At 38.7% G+C, this 19,425-nt stretch overlaps 1 protein-coding gene across 3 annotated transcripts in view; it reads right to left on the bottom strand.

Moving 5' to 3' along the window:
* Positions 1–19,425, bottom strand: part of NCAM2 (neural cell adhesion molecule 2) — a 193,772-nt gene that overhangs the window by 56,039 nt on the left and 118,308 nt on the right. For all 3 annotated transcript variants that reach the window (XM_083611286.1, XM_083611288.1, XM_083611287.1), the window contains exons 9-11: positions 15,626–15,776; positions 2,665–2,852; positions 1,363–1,459 (exon numbers count right to left, since the gene is read on the bottom strand). In XM_083611286.1, coding sequence (XP_083467412.1) covers positions 1,363–1,459; positions 2,665–2,852; positions 15,626–15,776 — 436 coding nt within the window. The remainder of the gene's footprint in view (positions 1–1,362; positions 1,460–2,664; positions 2,853–15,625; positions 15,777–19,425) is intronic.

Here is a 19,425-nt window from a genome sequence, read left to right on the forward strand (position 1 = left end):
ATAGTGGGTTGGCATCTCACTCATCTTGCACCATTTGCCCTGAATTACTGAGGGTGAGTAAACATGCTTAGGATTGCAGCGTTAAGGGCCCTCACTACTACAGTTTGAGAATTTCTGGTCTAACCATGTGTAACCATTATTGTACTATGTATATAAAACTTTACTGTGAAATGCTGAGCTTGGGTTGGCAGGCTCTGATGCAGGAGGAGGAGGAGGAGAAACAGAGGGAGCCTGAATGCTGGGAACCTGTCAGAAGAAAAGGGAATTTTGCCTTTCCACCCCAACGTCTGTTGCTTGGAAACAGGGAACAGGTATGTCACCTAGAACCAGATGCCATGTCTGGAGACTGGAGCTGACCCACCCACCCTGTCGTAGCACACACTTGCAATCTGAACATTCCTGTGAGACGATTGAACATGTCATACCTCATCTTGGTGGGCAGAGAGTAGAAACTTCTTGAGACATTTCCGTTGCTTCCACCTAGTCCTCAGCTTTTTTCCTTGCACTTGAACTCCTGAACTCTTGTGTCTGCTGCTGAGCCTTTACCATAATTTGCCTGAATAAATATATCTTTCTTACAAGTAAGAGCCCTTATTTGCATATTTTGGGGTGGGAGCCTGGACAGTAGCAGTTATTGTCATATTGATGTTTTTGAGGGTGGGAACAGAAATTTTAATTATGCCTATTGTTGCTAACCATTTTGCTTTCTCATTGCCAAAAGAGCAGGGCATATATGTAGTAAAATAAACAAATAAGTATTTGAAATAAGTTATAAAGAAGAAGGCCTTCAGTGATATTCCCTTTTTTTCCTCTTCACATCCCACAGAGGCCTGTAAGGCTTGCTCTCATTCTCTTCTCTCTGCCTATTTCTAAATCACACACACTGTTCAAAAAGCTTAATAATTTCATTTATTCAGGCAAGTGTCTCTAGCTTAATCATTGTATGCTCTCAAGAAACACTTCGCCAATCAGATTTTAGGGCCAATTATATGATCCAGTGTTGTTATGGTTTAAAAATTATATGTTTCCACAATTCATAAGCTATATTGAGATTTTCACTTCTACACATTAAGTAGGCTTATACATTCTTAAGTACATTATTTATCCATTTTTCATTAAAGTATTGCTGCTCGTGAGCTACCCTGAAGCAGTTTACAATATGTAATATATATACAAAAAATAGTTTAAACAAATGTATATATACAAATATTTTTTTAAAAAAAACACAAATTTATGCATGCACACACACTTTCAAACAGCGCACATAGCCTAAATTAAACTCAGCACAAGCTGGGATAAGTATCTCCATTCAGAAAGTTTGTTGAAATAATATATAAAAAAACAACAAATATTTTTACTTACCAGCTAAAGCTAATATATATTCTTGATATCGTGTTCCTATTCTATTGGTGGCTGTGCAGTTGTACCGTCCAAAATCATTGTCAGATGTAGGAGCAAACTTTAGGGTCACAACAGGGGAGGGGGGAAATAGATAAATACAAATGTGTATCAGTCTGCATGTAAAAACAAAACGGTATAATCTTTAAGCAATTTATTATTATCTAGTTTTTACCCCCCAAAAAAGAAATAATAAAAATAATAATAATTGTGAATCTAATTACATATCCATCTAGCAACTGGAAATGGTTAAGCATAAATATCCACTGCCATTGGATGGTCATCTGTCATGGATGTTTAGTTGATATTCCTGCATTGCAGGGAGTTGTACTAGATGTCCCATGGGGTCCCTTTTAAGCTCTACAATACTAAGATTCTGTGATTAACATCAATAATGTACAAGGTTTGAGAAGGAGCCTCCATTCTGGGGACTTGATACTGCCAACAGCAAGCCCATAGTCTAGCTGTAAAGGATGTCACATAGCTTACTTGCTAAAATCTGATCTGTCCCATCTCCCTTCACCTACTTGTCATGTACACAGGGCAACTGCAAGGAATAGGAGGCCCAGTTGTCCTTCTGTCCACTGTACAAGTTACTTTTGATTTGAGGTAGCCAATGTTGTGCCCTATGGATGCTGTTGGACTGCAACTCCTATTATCCCTCACCACGGACCATGCTGGTTGGGGCTGATGGGAGTTGGAGGGTACCATGCTGGGCAATAATGTTGGAAAGAAACCCTGCTCTAGAGCATAATTTCACCAAGTTTAGAGGCTCAGCTGCATAAACCTTGCTGGTAATCACAAGACAGGTGAGGAAGGAGGGCTGTATTGAATCTTGTCTGAGTCCTCTGCGACAATAACACTGGAACTGCACTTAGAGAGGATCAATCCTATGCCTGTTTATTCTGAAGTCCTTTTGAGTTCATTGGTGCTTACTTGGGATATGTGTATAGGATTGCTTACACACACACACACACACACACACACACACACACAACACTAGGGAAAAATTGACAAATTCAAGTATAGAATAACAAACCATATCAAATTATTATTATTATTAATAAAAGAAAGATGCCAAATCCCGCAGGGCCCTGATCTCTTGTGGGAGATTGTTCCAACAGGCCACAGGCGAAAAGGGAATGTAAAAGGGAAGGGTGAAGAATCCCTCATCAGAAAATAATCTTAGTCACATTTGTAGAAGCAAAGATATTATGATTTTTTTAAAACAGTATTTAAGTTACTAACACAGGTTCAAGGTCTTACCTCTAGTATCAGTTTGCTTCCAGCACTGTGTGTCTTTAGATGAGTTGAGTTTCTTACAGGTAAAACTAGTTTTCCTTGTCTCCATTGAATAGATGCTGATGGATTAGATAGAACATCACAACTTATATTGATGGGATTTCCTTCCCAGGAATAATATGTTGTCTGATTTGAAACAAAGACTGGAGCATCTGCAAAAAAAGAGAGGACATATTGTAAAAGTGTGTTCTTGCTTTCTCTTCAGTCAATCCAACACTATACAAGATGCTATAGAGATTTCAATGACCAGTTATATCAGTGTGTAATATATAAAGAAGTACTCTGTAATAATTTCTGAAATATTATTAGCACACTTCCCTTTCTATTTTCTTCTCATGAACAAAATACTTGGCTTTATACTGCACTTTTAAATACATTGTGTGAGTGGGGCACTGATTACAGAAATTAACTTTACATATTAGTCAAAATTAATCATAATTAAGCCTATCCCAAATGCTCAACACACTATATAGATGCACAATGCAAGATCAACTGGAAAACAAATCAAGCTACTTGGAGAAACAATATATAGTTTGTTTGCTTATCTGTGAGAAGATTAGTTGTTTGTTGAACAAATCGTGATTAAAGCAAATCATGACTTAGTGAACATGCTTGACTGCATTTTTAGCATTGCTTGTGTTAATACACAATGGCAAGTAGCTATTAAAATTATTTTTTAGAAATTATTTTCAAAAAAAACCCAACCTAAAATCTGATTTAAACTTAATTCTCACATAGCTACATGGTGTGAGCTACACATGGCACATAGCAAACAGGATGAAATCCCCTCTTTTCCTCATGAAATACAGTTTCAGGGTGGAAAAATTGTCCCTAAGCTATTCTCATCGAAAACACTGAAAACAAACAACTGACTACTTCACCATTGCTAAAAATTGCCACCTAAAACATCTCACCATGTCACATCATGCCTTCACTTCACCTTCCCTTGATTACAGGAACATGCTCAGATTTCTATGTGACTGCTGCATAATACCTCAAATGGATTCAGCTAAAGTGACCATATGCGGCATTCATAAGCAGAGGCTACAGAATATGCATTGAAGAAGCTACAGAAGAAGGTCAATGCCAGGGGACAACATCATTAGGCACTCACTGACCCAGCTAATTGCCTTTGCTGCTGCTGGCTGTTCCCCTTCTGATCACGCAAGAATCAATGAAAGCAAGGAGGGAAACTGTGAGAATTGGGCCCAGACGGAAATAGCACACTACTGGACCATAGTGTGGAGCTGGGCCAAATCAAGGAAGGGGGCTCTATGAAAACGCTCACGACTCCCCATCTTCATCTGGATGGCCACCACAAATTGAAAGTTGAAAATACGACTTTAAAATAGTGGCTTTAAAATTGAAGATGAATGGGTTTGCAAACTGTGTGACATGAGATAAGATTCATCCAAATCAGGTAGATTCGTTTTAAAAGGATTAAAACAAAAAATGATGCCCAAGAAATCACTGAATCAACAGCTTATATGACAGAACACAGTTTACTGGAAGCACCAAGCTTGGCAGCAAATTGAATTACTTTGACTTTGACACATGAAGTACTATTATGACAGTTAAATTGCAGTGCTGTCAATGGTATCTGATACGACCCGTAATTCAAAATGAAGCCAATAAGTTCAAATGAGAGGAAGTGTGTGCTATACTACTGGTAAATTAGGCCCATATCAAGAACATATATAGTATTTGATAGAATCATAATAAATTATAACTTGAGTTATAATTCTCTAGGCACAGAACCACTAAGCACCTTTCATTTCTAAGAGTTTGGCATCTTCATAGTACTGTGTCAGGAGGAAACGTATCTGAAAGTCTATAAGGCTTTCCTGCCTATTTGTTTAATAATTTTATTTTTATTCTGCTTGGGTGGAATCAGGCAGAGATACTAAGAAGTAAAAGGTGCAACGGGGAACAGTAAAACACAGCCACTTAATTCTTAGAAATGCAAAACAGAACTGTGTAAGCACAGTGTTTGTGCTATCTGGAGGGGGCAGTTGAGGAAGTAAAACTGCAGTGGAAACTTTTCCACTGTAAACCAGATCATGGCTTTCTGGCTAACTGGTAATCAAATATTGGAGCATTTCATCATTTAATTGGGATAGCACACCTACATAAAGTGGGTAGTTTCTGCAATAACAGTTCATTGTATTTAGCAAACCTATGCAGCTCTCAGCAATCCCAGCCTACAAAGTGGATCAGGATATTTTTTTAACAGTATGTATTTTTTGACAAATTTTCTGCCCAGGTGTTTTGCTTTGCTGATGTTAAGCTGAAATAATGGCATAGACTGTTCAAACAATATGTAACACCTCTGTGAATTCTCAGAAATTTGCATGCATACTTGATGAAGGCCATATTGCAACATGAAACTTAGGGTGTTTAATATATATTAAAGAAAGCACCAAATCTATATTTAATAATTTTATACCACTGGGTGGCTTATATAAGTCATATAGAACACAATATGAAAGCACATATATGCTGCTGTTTAAAAAATATGACAAAAAACATAATGCAAGATAAAAGCAGCAATTAAAACATTTCTGGAGAGAGAGAATGAAGCACAGGAAAAATAGAAAGGTCTTTGTTCCAGAAAGACAACATAGTTCTTTGCAGAAGAGGATCTCATAAGCAAGGCTCAACAACTGACAAGACCCTATTCCCGTTGCCACCTGCTTTACGTGAGACAGCAGGAACTCTGGAGCTCAGGCTGTGTTAGAAGCATCTCTTCAGATACCCAGGTCAGAAACCATTTGGGACTTTAAAAGTAAACAACAGCATTTTGTGACCAAAAATGAACCCGGAGCCAGTGCAACAGCACCAGTAAGGTATGACCCCACCATTCAGGTCTAGTTAGCAGATGAGTAGCTAACTAACTAGCTAACAGTTTCCTGACAAAGGTAGCTCCAAATGCAACACATTGCAATAGTCTAATTTGGGGGTTGCCACCACATGGATGAATGAGGCTCGCTATTTCTAGCCAAGCAGAGTCACAGCTAATGTGCCATCAAAAGATGTTATGAGCTGTGGAAGCATGGTTCCAGTGACAAAGCTGGATCAAGAAGCACCCCCAAATTGTGAACTCCTTGAGGGGAATGGCAACATCATGTAGAACAGGTTAAACACTCATTGGACAACAAATTGCCCACCAACTGGAGCTTCCTGATCTCCATCTACTTTATTACAGACTTAATATGTTCACGTCCGCACCAGACTCAGGTGTAAAGCATATTGATGTAACCAAACATCAAACCTGTGGGTGATGTCACTCAGTGGCCTCAGGTAGATGTTGAGATGCATATGGAAAAAGATGGAACACTATGGGGCTACATAGCATACTGGGCTGAACAGCAGTCCCATAGCACCACCTTCTGGAAACAGCCTTCTAGATAGAAATGGAATGAAAACAGAATTGCAATCCACCTGGGGCCCCTGTTCATTCCAGAATTTACACAGAACTAGACCTACAGCAGTCCTCCTAATTTATTACTATAAACAATGTCCCCAAATTCAGGCACATTTGACCCCAGTGCTGGAATGGCCCAGTCAGGTTTTCTAATTAAGGAGGGTTAAAGAAGCTACAAGGAAAGTGTTCAATACTGCTGAATATAAAATAAGTCATTCTCCCCATTCCTTTCAGAGGAGGGAAAAACCCTCTTAGGCCATTATTACAACGATGAGAAGTGGCTTTGCATAAAATCAATACAGAAATTATGCAGAGCAGCAAACCCTTGGCTGGAAACTGTCTCCATACATTTGAATATTTCCATTATGTTTAATGCCTCAGAAACTGTTAGGAGAATACTGGATAATATATCACTTGTCACATCCAGCAGGTAATTCAATTAATGATTTCTTAGATCCAACCCTAGTGTATGTTCAGAGTTGTATCCAAAATTAGATATGGAAATTTACCTGATTCAGCATATGTGCCTAGGGAGCTATGATGGCCAGGCATAAACCTGCTTGTTAAACAGATGGCCAAAGGTTTTCAAAATTTAGTGTATTTCCCTTCTCCAGAGGGGTAGGGTGGGAGTAAACTGTGTGGCTTATTTATGCAATGTTCACCTTTTACTCCCAAGCAGCTAGCTTTTTGGCTCAATGTAAAAGAACTTTTTTTGGGGGGGGGAATCTTTCACCCCTGACCTTCTAATTTGCTAATCCCTTTGAATAACTGGTTTTATTGGATTGTTTTACTTTGCAACTTTTTTGAATATGTTTACCTGCCACTGATGCTTGTGTTTAGCATTTCAAACATTTTAAGGCAGACATTTCATCTGGTTTTTATAGCTGTGCTTTTGTATCTTATCACTGAACTGTCAGGAAGGATGAGATATAAATCTGGTAAATAAATAAATATAATCTAGGTGGTTCACAGCATAAAAACACAGGATAAAGCACAAAATGCAGAATCGATACAAGAACAAAACAAGCCAATAACCCTGCTTCCCCTTTTGATTCAACAGATGCCCATGCTAATGGAAGAAGAGGGGAAGTTTTGTTGTTGTTTTTTACCATTCCTCCCCCTCCCCCAGTTTCCAGTTCTCCCTTGAAAACTGGTTACAGAGTTGTGACATCTGTCCACTCTTGGAACAATGGCATGGGGGGATGCAGGGAAGATAGGCAAAAATGTCCCTCTTCCTTTTCCTTTAGCAGACACATCCACTAGATCAAAAGTGCTTTCTTTAGCACAAAATTATCAGTTTCTACCCTAAATATTAGAATTATGCTTGTTTCAGTTCCTTTGGCATCCTCTAATCTATGAATGCTGGTCCTGCTCATGATCCCATAGCCCTCTCACAGAAGAATTATTATTTATTATTTATTATTTATTTTAGTATTAATATTGTACCCTAGAACCAAGTTTTCTGGGCATCTTACTACAATAATAAAAGGAAACTAAAAATAAAACAAGCTGCATGCACATAACAGCACTCAGGAACGTGCATGCTGAGTGAGGCTCCACAAGGAGCAAGCTCTATTTTCTCATAACTTCTTACTGATTTAGAAACATAGGAAGATGTCTTAAAACAAGTACAACTTTTGATCCATCTAACTCAGTATATCTACAGTGACTGGCAGAGATTCTTCAGAATTAGAACTGCTATACACATCCCAGTCTTGCTTGGAGTCGTTAGGGATCGAACCTGAGACCTTCTGTGTGCAAAGAAGGTGGTCTGAGCTACAGCCATTCCCCTATGGAACCCTTGAAAACAACTCTTTCAAAAAACTATTAAAATAGTACTTTGTCTGCAAACAGTCAGTTTTGCATACTGTTAAAATTCTATGCGGTGGAAGAAGTCTTCAAAGAATTTGAATAAATTTTAAGATTACAGTCTGTATTCAATAAACATCATGCATTTTTAGACCAGTTTCTTAAGATTTATTTTTATGTATGTATGTAAACATTTCCACAATTGCATTGGGCATAATCTATGCAATAATTACCGTAACTTAGGCAGACAAATTATAATGGGACAATTGTATTAGTTTGTTGCAGTTAAAACAACAGTCCTGTGGCACCTTAAAGACTAACAGATTTAGCAAAGCATAAGCATATGTCATAACAAATCTGCTTGTTTTTAAGGTGCCACAAGACTCTTTTTCTTTTATACAGATGGTGAGATTTCTTGGAAAGTAAACACACCTCAGCAGATCCCAACTCTCTAAATTGATGAAAAAGAATTTCCTGTCGCTTCAGTGCTAATACATGTAGCAAATACATGTTTGTCATCTTCTGAAAGTGATGCTGCCTTGTTTCCTAAACATATTATGTGTTGGCTCCAAGCTTCACCTTCTGTAAGTCTCCTTCCAGCCACTGAATACATTTTTTATGGGTTCCTATGATCTTCAGAGACCTAACTAGCCTTTTCACTTCAGAGAGATCTTTATTCTCTGTGGGATCTCTCATGGCAGTCTTTGAAGGCAGCAACTGTCCAGTACTGGAAAACACTGGTTTATTCTAGTGTGTCTGTACCTGTTCATTTCTGCTGAGACAGCAGCAGATGTCATGGGTTACTCTGTTCTCTGTGTGTTCTCTGTCAAGGCCAGAAAGTGAGCCAGAAAGATACATCTGAGCTCAGTGAACTGCCTGTTCATTCTTACCTTCACTTTTCTTTTCTTCTCTTCACATCCTCTGAGTTTCTTTATATTTATTCTTGAAGTTGGTTTTTGTTTTATTTTTGCAACTAAGCCAGAAATCATTAGTAAAAGTTCTATTTGCTAATGAGCTTTGACTGTTCGTGATTTTTTGGAATCAAACGCAACCAACAGGCTTCTGCAATTGTTCTATCCAACAAGACAAGGAGCACCTTGGGATTTAAGGCCAAATCTTGTCAGGATCCTTAATCTGGGGCCTTGAATGATATCATTAGATCTTCTCAATAAAGGTGTATATTTTACACCATCACTCTCCCTCAACTTCTTCTGCCCACTCCCTTTTTGGCTTACCAAAGGGATTAACAGCCTGGTGCCTTCTTATTCTAAGCTTTTCTTCCAGTGTTGCTCCCATCTCCATGCAGCTCTGTATGCCACCTTCCATACTGCTCTGGGAGAATGTGGGAAGTGGCAATTGGGTCTGCAGGAAGATGTGGAATCAGCAAACATCAATTTCCCCATCCACCATTAGGAGGAAAGTCTAAATCCAGCCCAATGTTTTAAAAATGGAATATTCTGTGGAAAGTTGCCCACGAGCAAATTCAAATAACTAATTTTGGAGCAGCTTCCCTGAATATTCAACAAGGTTTCTCTAAATCTAGAATATTATGTCTCTGTTTGGGGAATCTTACTGAGGTAGCATAACAACTGCAGTCATTCCTAATCTAACCAATGTTTCTCAAGCTTTTTCAATATGAACTCTGCATTCAGACATCATACAAACCATAATTTATTGTGACATTAGTGCACCACCGTGAGCCTTGGGTATGCATGCTCCTCATGCCATCTCCTCTTACAGCATGATTACAAGCTGGAATTAATAAACTTTCACTTCCATTTTTGCTTAACCACCTCTTGTGCTATCTGAACAGGCAAACTGATCAAGGTGGGTTGTTTCAAACATTAATCATAGTTTGTCACAGCAAGTTGTAGTGGAGAGGGGGGACAGAAGCAAAAGCTTTCAAACTCCTCTTCACAGCTGCAGAAGGACAAGCAAGTGGGGAGCATGTAAGTACAAAGCTATCTGAAGTGCATTTACATCATAGTAATCTATGATTTAATATACAGATAAACACAGCAAGGATCGCCTTTTAAACCAACCATTGAGAAACTGTGTTAAGGTGGAGGAGGAGAAAAACACAGAACAAAATTTAGACCAAACAGAATGTTGTTAGCAAAGAATTCAGACACTGAGGGGGAAATGACTTTTCCTGCTCTTTCTTGCCCTGTCAGATCATGTGCACAAAAAGGGTAGGACTTGGCATTGCTACTGGAAAAAGAAAAACATGCCCACAGCCAGATGGACCTTTTATCAACTATATATTATAAGCTCCCTCTTCTATGATATGGATTTCACTTTATCATACAAGATTTTTTTTTAATAGCTTCAGTAGTCAAATATATAAGAAATAAGCTAGGAAATAAGCTGGATGTCAACTGAGAAGCTTCACAGCTACACCTTCCAAAGATGGAAACAGATTCAAACAGTATTGCAAAATTTGTAGCAGCTGCTGGCAATTTTCCAGGCCCATTTTTAAAGGCTTCACAATCTTTGAATAACATAGCTTAGACTGCATTCCTACATATATAAGAAGGGATGTCAAATCAGAGGTGAGGATCCTACTTTTAGTTATAACAGCTTAAAAGAACGGGACAGCAGCACAAGATCTTCTCAACAGAAGCTCCCATATGACAATGGTTTTTGCTAATGTTAAGAAAACATTGGAAAGCACACACCTTCAGGCTAAAGCTTTGGAATCTGATTAATAATACAAGGCATTGCCTGTGCCACCACAACTACAACACATTAATCGTTTAAAGTTGCAAGGATTTTCCTCTTCAATTGCCCATATCTTCAAGCATTCTTTATTTTTCACTATGTTCTTTGCTTTTCCATACAAGTTTAACTTCAATTTAGTTCATTGGATTTTTAAATTATTTTTTAAAATCCCACAAGGTTTTATATAAGGCTCTTCATTTCCTTTCTTCAGATTCTTAAACTGCTTCATTACACAATTTTATATAATTGTTCCTCCCCTTGATTAGTTTCACGAATCCATTCGGTTTAAGAACTGATAAGTTTTTGCCTTGCATGTATTTTCCCATTACAAAGTTTTTGCAACAACCAGATCACCATCTCATTTTCCTGCTATACTTGTGAACACTTAATGTAAATCACATGGTATGTGAAATAAATCATATGAATATTAATGCATTTGATTTCACTTGCCTCAGTTTTTTTCTACCCAGGAATTATATTACTCACCATAGTCATATTCACTTGAAGTTTTCTGAAATTTCTCCTTTTTCTGAATTAACTTGAAAAAGCAGTTACCCTTTATTCATTAAATCATTGTATTTCAGGAGCTTCATTTCTGCCTCAAAGGTCAATGTATGTCATAACTGCTTTTATATGCTTTTTGGTGACTCCTACTTAAGTAGTTTATTTGCTCACTGACATCATTAAGATATATCACTGCAATAAAGTTCACATGCTGACAGAAAAATCAGTTCCAAATGAGTAAATGCCAAATCTATTTTTCAGTTTAAACCCCAGCATGCCATCTTTAAATAGTACTATTTTGAAGCTGTTTATAAGTAATACCAAACCAGTTTCAAGACAATCTAAAAAGTAGGTTTTAAAAATGAGTTTAAAGTTATAAAATAAGTTAAAATGAGTGCAGTTAAAGATGCTTACTATGAGATAAAGAAAAACAAAAATAAGAAAAATTGCTGACAAACAGATCAGCTCATAAATGAGTTGCTTTTGTTTTTCTTTTGAAAAAGAAATTTTCTACGAAGAAAATTGCTGTATACAAAACCATTCAATACTTCTGTGAAGTTAAAGAAAGCAGTGTTCTGAACTCTCTGAGCACAATCAAGATAATTTACAGCACTTTTGGGTCCCACTGAAATCTAGAGGACTTCTAAGTACTTAATCTTTGGCTATATCATGACAGATTTTCTACTATGTGGATTTGTCATCGTTAATGTGGGTGTCACTAAAATAAGTTTGCATTATACCAAATTGCACAGAGATGAGTTCAGATACAGAGGTGATTCCCTGAGTTCACTAAATAAAAAAGCCGAAAGTCAAGAACTAAAACAAGTTATTTCATGCTTCAGGCCAGGAATATTGAGGAAACTTATTACTGATAATAAGTCCAAACAACTTGATCCTGGAATTCTCATGCACACAAAGTTGCACTTGTATTTAGTTTTCCAATATACAGACTCTGTTCTATACTAACACCTAGAATTAAACATTAGTATGAGAGCTGTCTAACCCAATCTGTCACACACATACTGGTTAACCTATATCACCCCAGTTAACAGAACAGATGATAGAGCAATTTGTATTAAAGACAAGCAGCTACTTAGTAAAACTCAGAAAGCTGAAGTATGTGGGAACTCAAATATCATAGTACAGGAAACAATTGTGGGTGGATGGGGAAGAATCAAATTATGAACATTTCAAAGGAAAGGAAAGACCTGAAATACATTATCGGGTGGGAGTGGGGAGATTGGTGGGGATAGAATTACTTTTCAAGCCCAATATTGTCACTATTAAAACTACTTAGGAAATTATGAAACTATGCTTCAATAGCACTTTGTTCATTTTGTTTACCAACAATAGAATAATTTTACAAAACAAATGTTTGCAGAATACAGTATGAAAACAAAAATACTTCTGTTTCTTATGTGACACTGTTTTATGAAAACATGTTGGGCTTTGTGCAAGGACTGCTTCCTTGTAAACAAACCTTCAGGCCTTTCACATGATTTTTGGTACCCCTTCTTGAAAATGTGAGAAACTCTTTACAAGGAGATAAACAATGTGAGCATCCAAATACACATCCCATTGAAATGGATAGTGAGGGATTATTAATATTATAAATTTAGTGCAAATGTAAAGTCACTTCCTTAAAAGTCCAAGAAAAGCATTAACCAGTTAAATGTTGGTTTAAAGCTCTTCAATTCCATGCCCAATAAGCACAGGACACCCTTGCCCGGCAGTGCTGTGGCCCATAGATTGCAGCAAAATACTGGGCAAGGTTTTGCCCAGCATCTTCTCTGTGTGATGAGCTCATGGAAAAAAGCTGTCCCATGAGCCTTTGCTGAAGATGGGAGGTGAAAGCCTATATAAGGCTGCTTTCCCTGGATCTCACAGCCATTTTGCTTTTAGAGCTTCCCACCCACCTATCTTTGGGTTAGAACCTGGCTGACCGGCTGACTCCCGCTGTATAGATTTTGAGTGATCCAGACACAGCGGATCCATTCCATCAACATGGAGCTTGTGGAACGATGAACTGATCCTGGGACCCAAGCCATGCCAACCCTTGCCCTGCCTGCTGCTGTCAATAAAGATTTTATCCTATCACCATTGTACAGTCTGGTTATTTTGCTGCTCTCATGGGTTGCATACTGTTCCTGCCTGGGCAACTCCAAATTCAAAACCACAGCCCTTAGGAATCCTAAGAAAACTAAGTACGTAAGTCTAGTGCTACTAACCTAGGTGTTTAAAATGCAAACAGTAATCCAAGTCTCTTACAACACAATTCTACTCAGAAGTAACGACCACAGAATTTAATGGAACTTAATTCTAGTTCTAGCGTCTCCACCCCCATTGTTCTGCCCGGACACTGAGATCCAGCGCCGAGGGCCTTCTGGCAGTTCCCTCACTGCGAGAAGCAAAGTTACAGGGAACCAGGCAGAGGGCCTTCTTGGTAGTGGCACCCGCCCTGTGGAACACCCTCTCACCAGATGTCAAAGAGAAAAATAACAACCAAACTTTTAGAAGACATCTGAAGGCAGCCCTGTTTAGGGAAGCTTTTAATACTGGATAAATCACTGTATTTTAATATTCTTCTGGAAGCCGCCCAGAGTGGCTGGGGAAACCCAGCCAGATGGGTGGGGTAATAATAATAATAATAATAATAATAATAATAATAATAATAATAATAATACAGTCCAAGTAATCCAAGGGAAAATAATCATTTCACTGCTTGGGGGTGGGGGCATACACCAGTACTTGAAATGATAATACAGCTAACCTCCAACATTACTTAGATGAAAATAAGGGCATTCTATTCTACTTCAATATCTCTCCCTGCACCCCTTAAATATGTGCACTGCCAATGGAATATAAGAAAAAGGCAAGGGTGGCTGCATTACCCAGTGTGTTCAAACTGTAAGCTCTTTGAAGTTCAAATACAAGTGTGCTCAAGTTCGAAATCTTACACACATGCTATCTCATTCAAGTCAGTGAAAGCACACAAAGGGATCCACAACCCTTTTAAACTGTTAAAAGTGTAAATTTACACCCCATGGGCTTCCAAGGAATAATACTCAAAATGCTGGTTCTGACCTGCTGAATTTTTGCAAATCATTTATCAGTTATGGAGACATTAACTCTGCTGGGGGGGGGGGGGAGGTGTCAGTCTATATGCCCGACATTACCTTTTCATATATATACATGATGACAGCACACATACACACATGCTAAAAGGGGATTAACTTGCAACACACCTATACCTCAGGTGCAATGCCTGCTTCCTATCCACTGAACTCAGTTGGACAACACACACAAGCTCCCGAGTTACAGCACCCTCATGCTCAAAGGCTTGCACAGCTCTTTAAAGGCCTAATACAAACATTCATTTGCAAATTCAAAAAGGGATTGAATGAAAAGCTTAAACACACTTATTCACAACACCAGCCCAATGGAATTTATGTAGCTTCCAGCCTTTTGAAGACCCCACAAAACTCCAGCTTCCAGGGCAGCTTTTATGGAGCTGAGCTGTGAATGGCAAACTGCCAAAGCAGAAGCAGGGAAGGCTCTATGTCTACTTTGCCCAGTACCTGTCAAGTGTCCAGCCTGCAGATGGGCATCCTCAGCTCCAGGAATGTAGCCATGCCTCTCACCCTCAGAGCCTCTTTCTTCCCACCTCCACCCCCAACAAGCCCCTGTACACATCTCTTCTCTGTAGCCAGTCTGGCTCTTCCCTGGCTATGAAAGCAAATCCCACTGACTTCAATGGGGCTTACTCCCAAGTAGACATGGGTGGGTTTGGGAGAGAGAAAGAGAGAGAAAGAAAAATGAACCACTATCTAACTTTGCAAAGCCATTGGATCTGAGGTGACTCTTTTGCTCTGGGGCCTTGCCCAATGCTCCTCTGCCGAGCCAAGGAGACCCTGCCAGTGTGAATTAATGAGAGAGGGTGGACAGGCACTGTGGAAAGTGAACTAAACAGGTAAGAGCATTTCTCTCAGTAGTTTATATAGGAGAGCAACATGGGGACTTCAGGAGCCAAGATACTCTTAAAGGAGCTGCAAGCTAGTAGCAAATTTGCCCACAGCTCTTTAAAAATTGGGACAGCCTGTGACACAGGAAGAACCATGATGGCTTACTGGTTTTCATGGCAGTCCTGGCATAGTCGTGACATTTGGAGACTATGGCTAATTGCTGCTCTCTTTCCGTAAGCACAAGTGGAACTCTGATAAGCTTGATTTTGGATCCAATATTTTTGTCCAATTATCTGTTGGGCAACTTTATTTCACAAGAGAAAAACATTATACTGAATGCAGTGATGCACTACACTGGAGTGTTATGAAAACTTTACTATGTCACAAGAAAAATCTGTTTTTTAAAACTCAAATAATTAAAGGCAAATTAGAATTTTCAATCAGAATTATTTTAAAGAGTATATCCTTTCACAATACAATTTAGGAAAGAGAAAGTAGAACTTACATTCAATATCAAGATACATGCTCTTTTGGTGCCCTCCAATTCTACTTGCTGCTTCACAGTCATATCTTCCCGAATCTGACAACTTCACATCTTTAATGTGCAGTGATGATCTTCCATGTTGCCCTTTGACTTCTATCCGGCCATCTGGGCTCTGTAGACATTCAGGAAAGAAGTTTTTGTGTAACTTATTTTGTCTTCAAATTATTTTGTACTAAATGCTACTAACAATTCTATCTGAATGCATACCTCTTTTGAAAACAGAGCAATTTTAATAAAGCTTATATGACATATTCTGGATGTTTTAAAATAGCGTTTTAACCATAATATATGCATTAGTGTTTATTGTGTACTTTGCATAGTGTTTATTCTGTACTTTGCCTTAAATAAATAGCTTCATGCTGTTAAAGGATTTCAGTCACCATCTCACACAGGGCTGGTTCTCCCAGAGTCTTTGTGATAATGATCTATGTCAGGTGAGGCAGATATTTGTGGATTTCTTTCCAAGATGACCTGATCTATGTGTCTCAAGGAATGGTGGCAACCAAATGATAGAGCAAAGGCTTTATTGCAAAAGTGCCAGGTATAGTTCCTGGAATCTACACATATAGTTGGCATAGGGCCTTGTCTGAAACCTTAGAAAACTGCTCCCCATCAGCATAGACAATGCTAGATGGACAAATGATCTAGGCTCAGTATAAGGCACATTCCTGTGTTCCTATTACTAATATGTGAAACTTGCATGTCTCTGAATGCTGAAATGCTATTCTTGGCAGTATAAACATTATCAAAATACACATTTAAATAGCCTTTGGATTATTATTATTTTTTAATACACATTTAAATATGTATTTTGAGAGGGTGTTTACATTTGCGATTAATGCAGTTATGGAACAACACAGAAAGTGGCACAGACAGGAAGCAAACAGATTTCGGCATCTCTTGGCCGGGAAACCAATCTGTCTTGCACTCACTTCGCCATAGTGTAGTGTATCATACATGGTGCTGATACACACATGTCTGTACCAATGTAGGCTCATCTTGATTACCTCCTCATATTTTTGGTGGGTATAGATTGGGTGTGTCAGGCCTGCATATGTAAAGACATGTAGACTGCATGTTCGACATCATAAATGCATGCACAATATACTTTATGCTCAATATATGGTACTAGGGGACAGTGGAAAGGCTGAGGCTTGCTCCTGCACTTCAGTACACATGGGACACTGAAGCTGGGACCATGAATAAAATGACACACACACTCACTCAACCTTCTTAATTAAAGCACAGTGTATATGTTACCTGATGAATATAATGGCTTAAAATTGTATAGAATAAAGCAGTCCTCATTTGAAGTGTTCTGGTTTTATACAAATGTAAAACCAGAATATTTAGAATCAGAATAAATTGGTTCCCCGCTCTTTCATAACATAAAGTAACATATCACAAACAGATTTGAAAATAATAGTTATTTGCATTCTTATCAGATTGACATATTATATTGAAGATATCCATGAATAATGCAGATGTAAAACACTTAAAAGAGTAATGCTGACCTACATGTACCTAAAGGCTGTGCAAACCACAAAATGAAAGTAAACCATCTAGCATAGTGCAAAGAAACAGAAGGGCTAAATGTTTCTTCTTAAAATGACACAATTGCTAAAGACAGTCAATGTTTTATTTAAAACAACAACAACAAAAATTGTGAGGCATTTGCTGTGAAACTGCATGTAGCCTTTAGATTTTGTAGTTTTATTGAACTTGTTTCAAAACCTCTGCAATAAAAAATAATAAAGGGCATACCATGTTGTAAAGGAAAATATAATTAATTCATCAGTAGCAAATACAGTCTAGAGAAAGACACACCAAAGTCCCACTGAAATGAATGGTACAATTAAGCACTTAAATCCTGCTGATTTCAGCTGTATTCAAACATGCCTAAGATTTTGCAATTTGTAACCAGTGGCAATTTTACTGACACAAAGTTTGGATATAGAGCTCCTTCTTCACAGTGTCATTCTATACATCTGCTCAGATGTAAGTCCCTCAGAGATCAATGGGGCTGGCTGTCATCTAAGTGGGCACAGAACTGCAACCTCACAGTGCTAATGCCAAAATGTAAAAAAACTGAATTCAGATATCATCCAGTGTTGGACACCTGTGGCCCTTCTGAAGGACTCTAGGTCCCATCAGCCTCACTATAATGGCCAATACAGAATACAGATCAAGAGGTCTGGACCCAGAACCCAGCAATATAGGGGTGAAGGCTGCTGCACCAGCGAAATAAAGAAAATGGTAAGGAGTGGAACCCAATGTACCTAGAGGTAGATACATCTGTAATATGCAGATCCCAGTGTGCCTATGCAGAGCCAGCTGTAAAGGGGTGGATCTGTTTATCTATGGAATACAGCTAGTTCTTGTCCTGTAAACAAGCAAGACCACCCACACATATCACAATAGATCAGCTTTCACCTATGGCACAAGTACAAAACATGAACTAAATGTGCAGACAGAACCATTTGCTGAATGATGAGCCAAACTACAGACTACACTCTAGTGTCATATATATTCAGGAGAAATCAAAAAAATAAAATAATCCTAGCAAGCATTTGCACTTTTTGTCAGATGGGCAATCTGAGATTAACAGTGTGTAGCTCAAACGATGAATCAGTGAATCAATGGCAGAAATGCCAAAACCAACACAGAACAAATGCCTCAAGAACATGAGTGAAAATACTATAAAAATTCCCAGTTGCATTCAAGTAACCATACCCACAAAACTCATCCCTCCCCCATCACACACCACTGGCTCTAAACAAGCTAGCATTCCTTTCCCCTTTGTATTGTGTGCAGCCCATATACTCCCCTGACATGCCTCATCCCAGTTGTTCCTCTTCTATCTCAACCTGAAGCAGCCACCACTTTCTTACTTCTGTGATGCCAACCCACTACTTGCCAGTTATATTGCTTGTGTACCACTGTAGTGCTGCCATTACAGTTTGTGTTTGCCATTAGTATGCCATCTCACACATTATGGGAAGGTTCTGAATCACACAATGAGCCAAAGAGCATAGTGCAGGCTTCATTCTTCAGACCTTTGCTGAATGCATGACTAGCAGGGTGAGCAGAATGAAAGAATACAGGATCACCCTGCTCCCGAGGCTCCATGCAATGCTAATCATATGAAGGTGAATGCCTGACCAACAAACTGAAACTAGCATGGGGGAAAATAAAAGAGGATGCCTTAACCCCAGCGCGGCTCTCCTTTATTACACATAACCCAACAAGACAACAAGAACCCGCCGACAGCATACAAATAAATATGGCTATCTTGACCCAGCGATCCCTCCCCCTCTCACACACAAACAAACTCACTGCAGTTACAGATAGGTAGCCATGTTGGTCTGCCATAGTCAAAACAAAACAAAAAATTCCTTCCAGTAGCACCTTAAAGACCAACTAAGTTAGTTCTTGGTATGAGCTTTTGTGTGCATGCACACTTCTTCAGAAGAAGTGTGCATGCACACGAAAGCTTATACCAAGAACTAACTTAGTTGGTCTTTAAGGTGCTACTGGAAGGAAAAAACTCACTGCAGTCAACTGAAGGCAACTAACAATGCCCTGGACCCTCCAATCTCTCTCATTGCCAGTGAAAACTAATAAATGAACAGAAAGAGAACCTACCCACATGACACTGACACAAAAACCTTGCACATACACTATGTAATGAATTGTCCCTGAACCAGAGTCCATGGGTACTTTGATATACATGTGGAGTATGTGCTTCCTGTTTACATTAT

Source organism: Podarcis filfolensis (genome assembly GCF_964270895.1).
Source record: "Podarcis filfolensis genome assembly, chromosome: 4".
In the NCBI taxonomy this organism is placed as follows: domain Eukaryota; kingdom Metazoa; phylum Chordata; class Lepidosauria; order Squamata; family Lacertidae; genus Podarcis; species Podarcis filfolensis.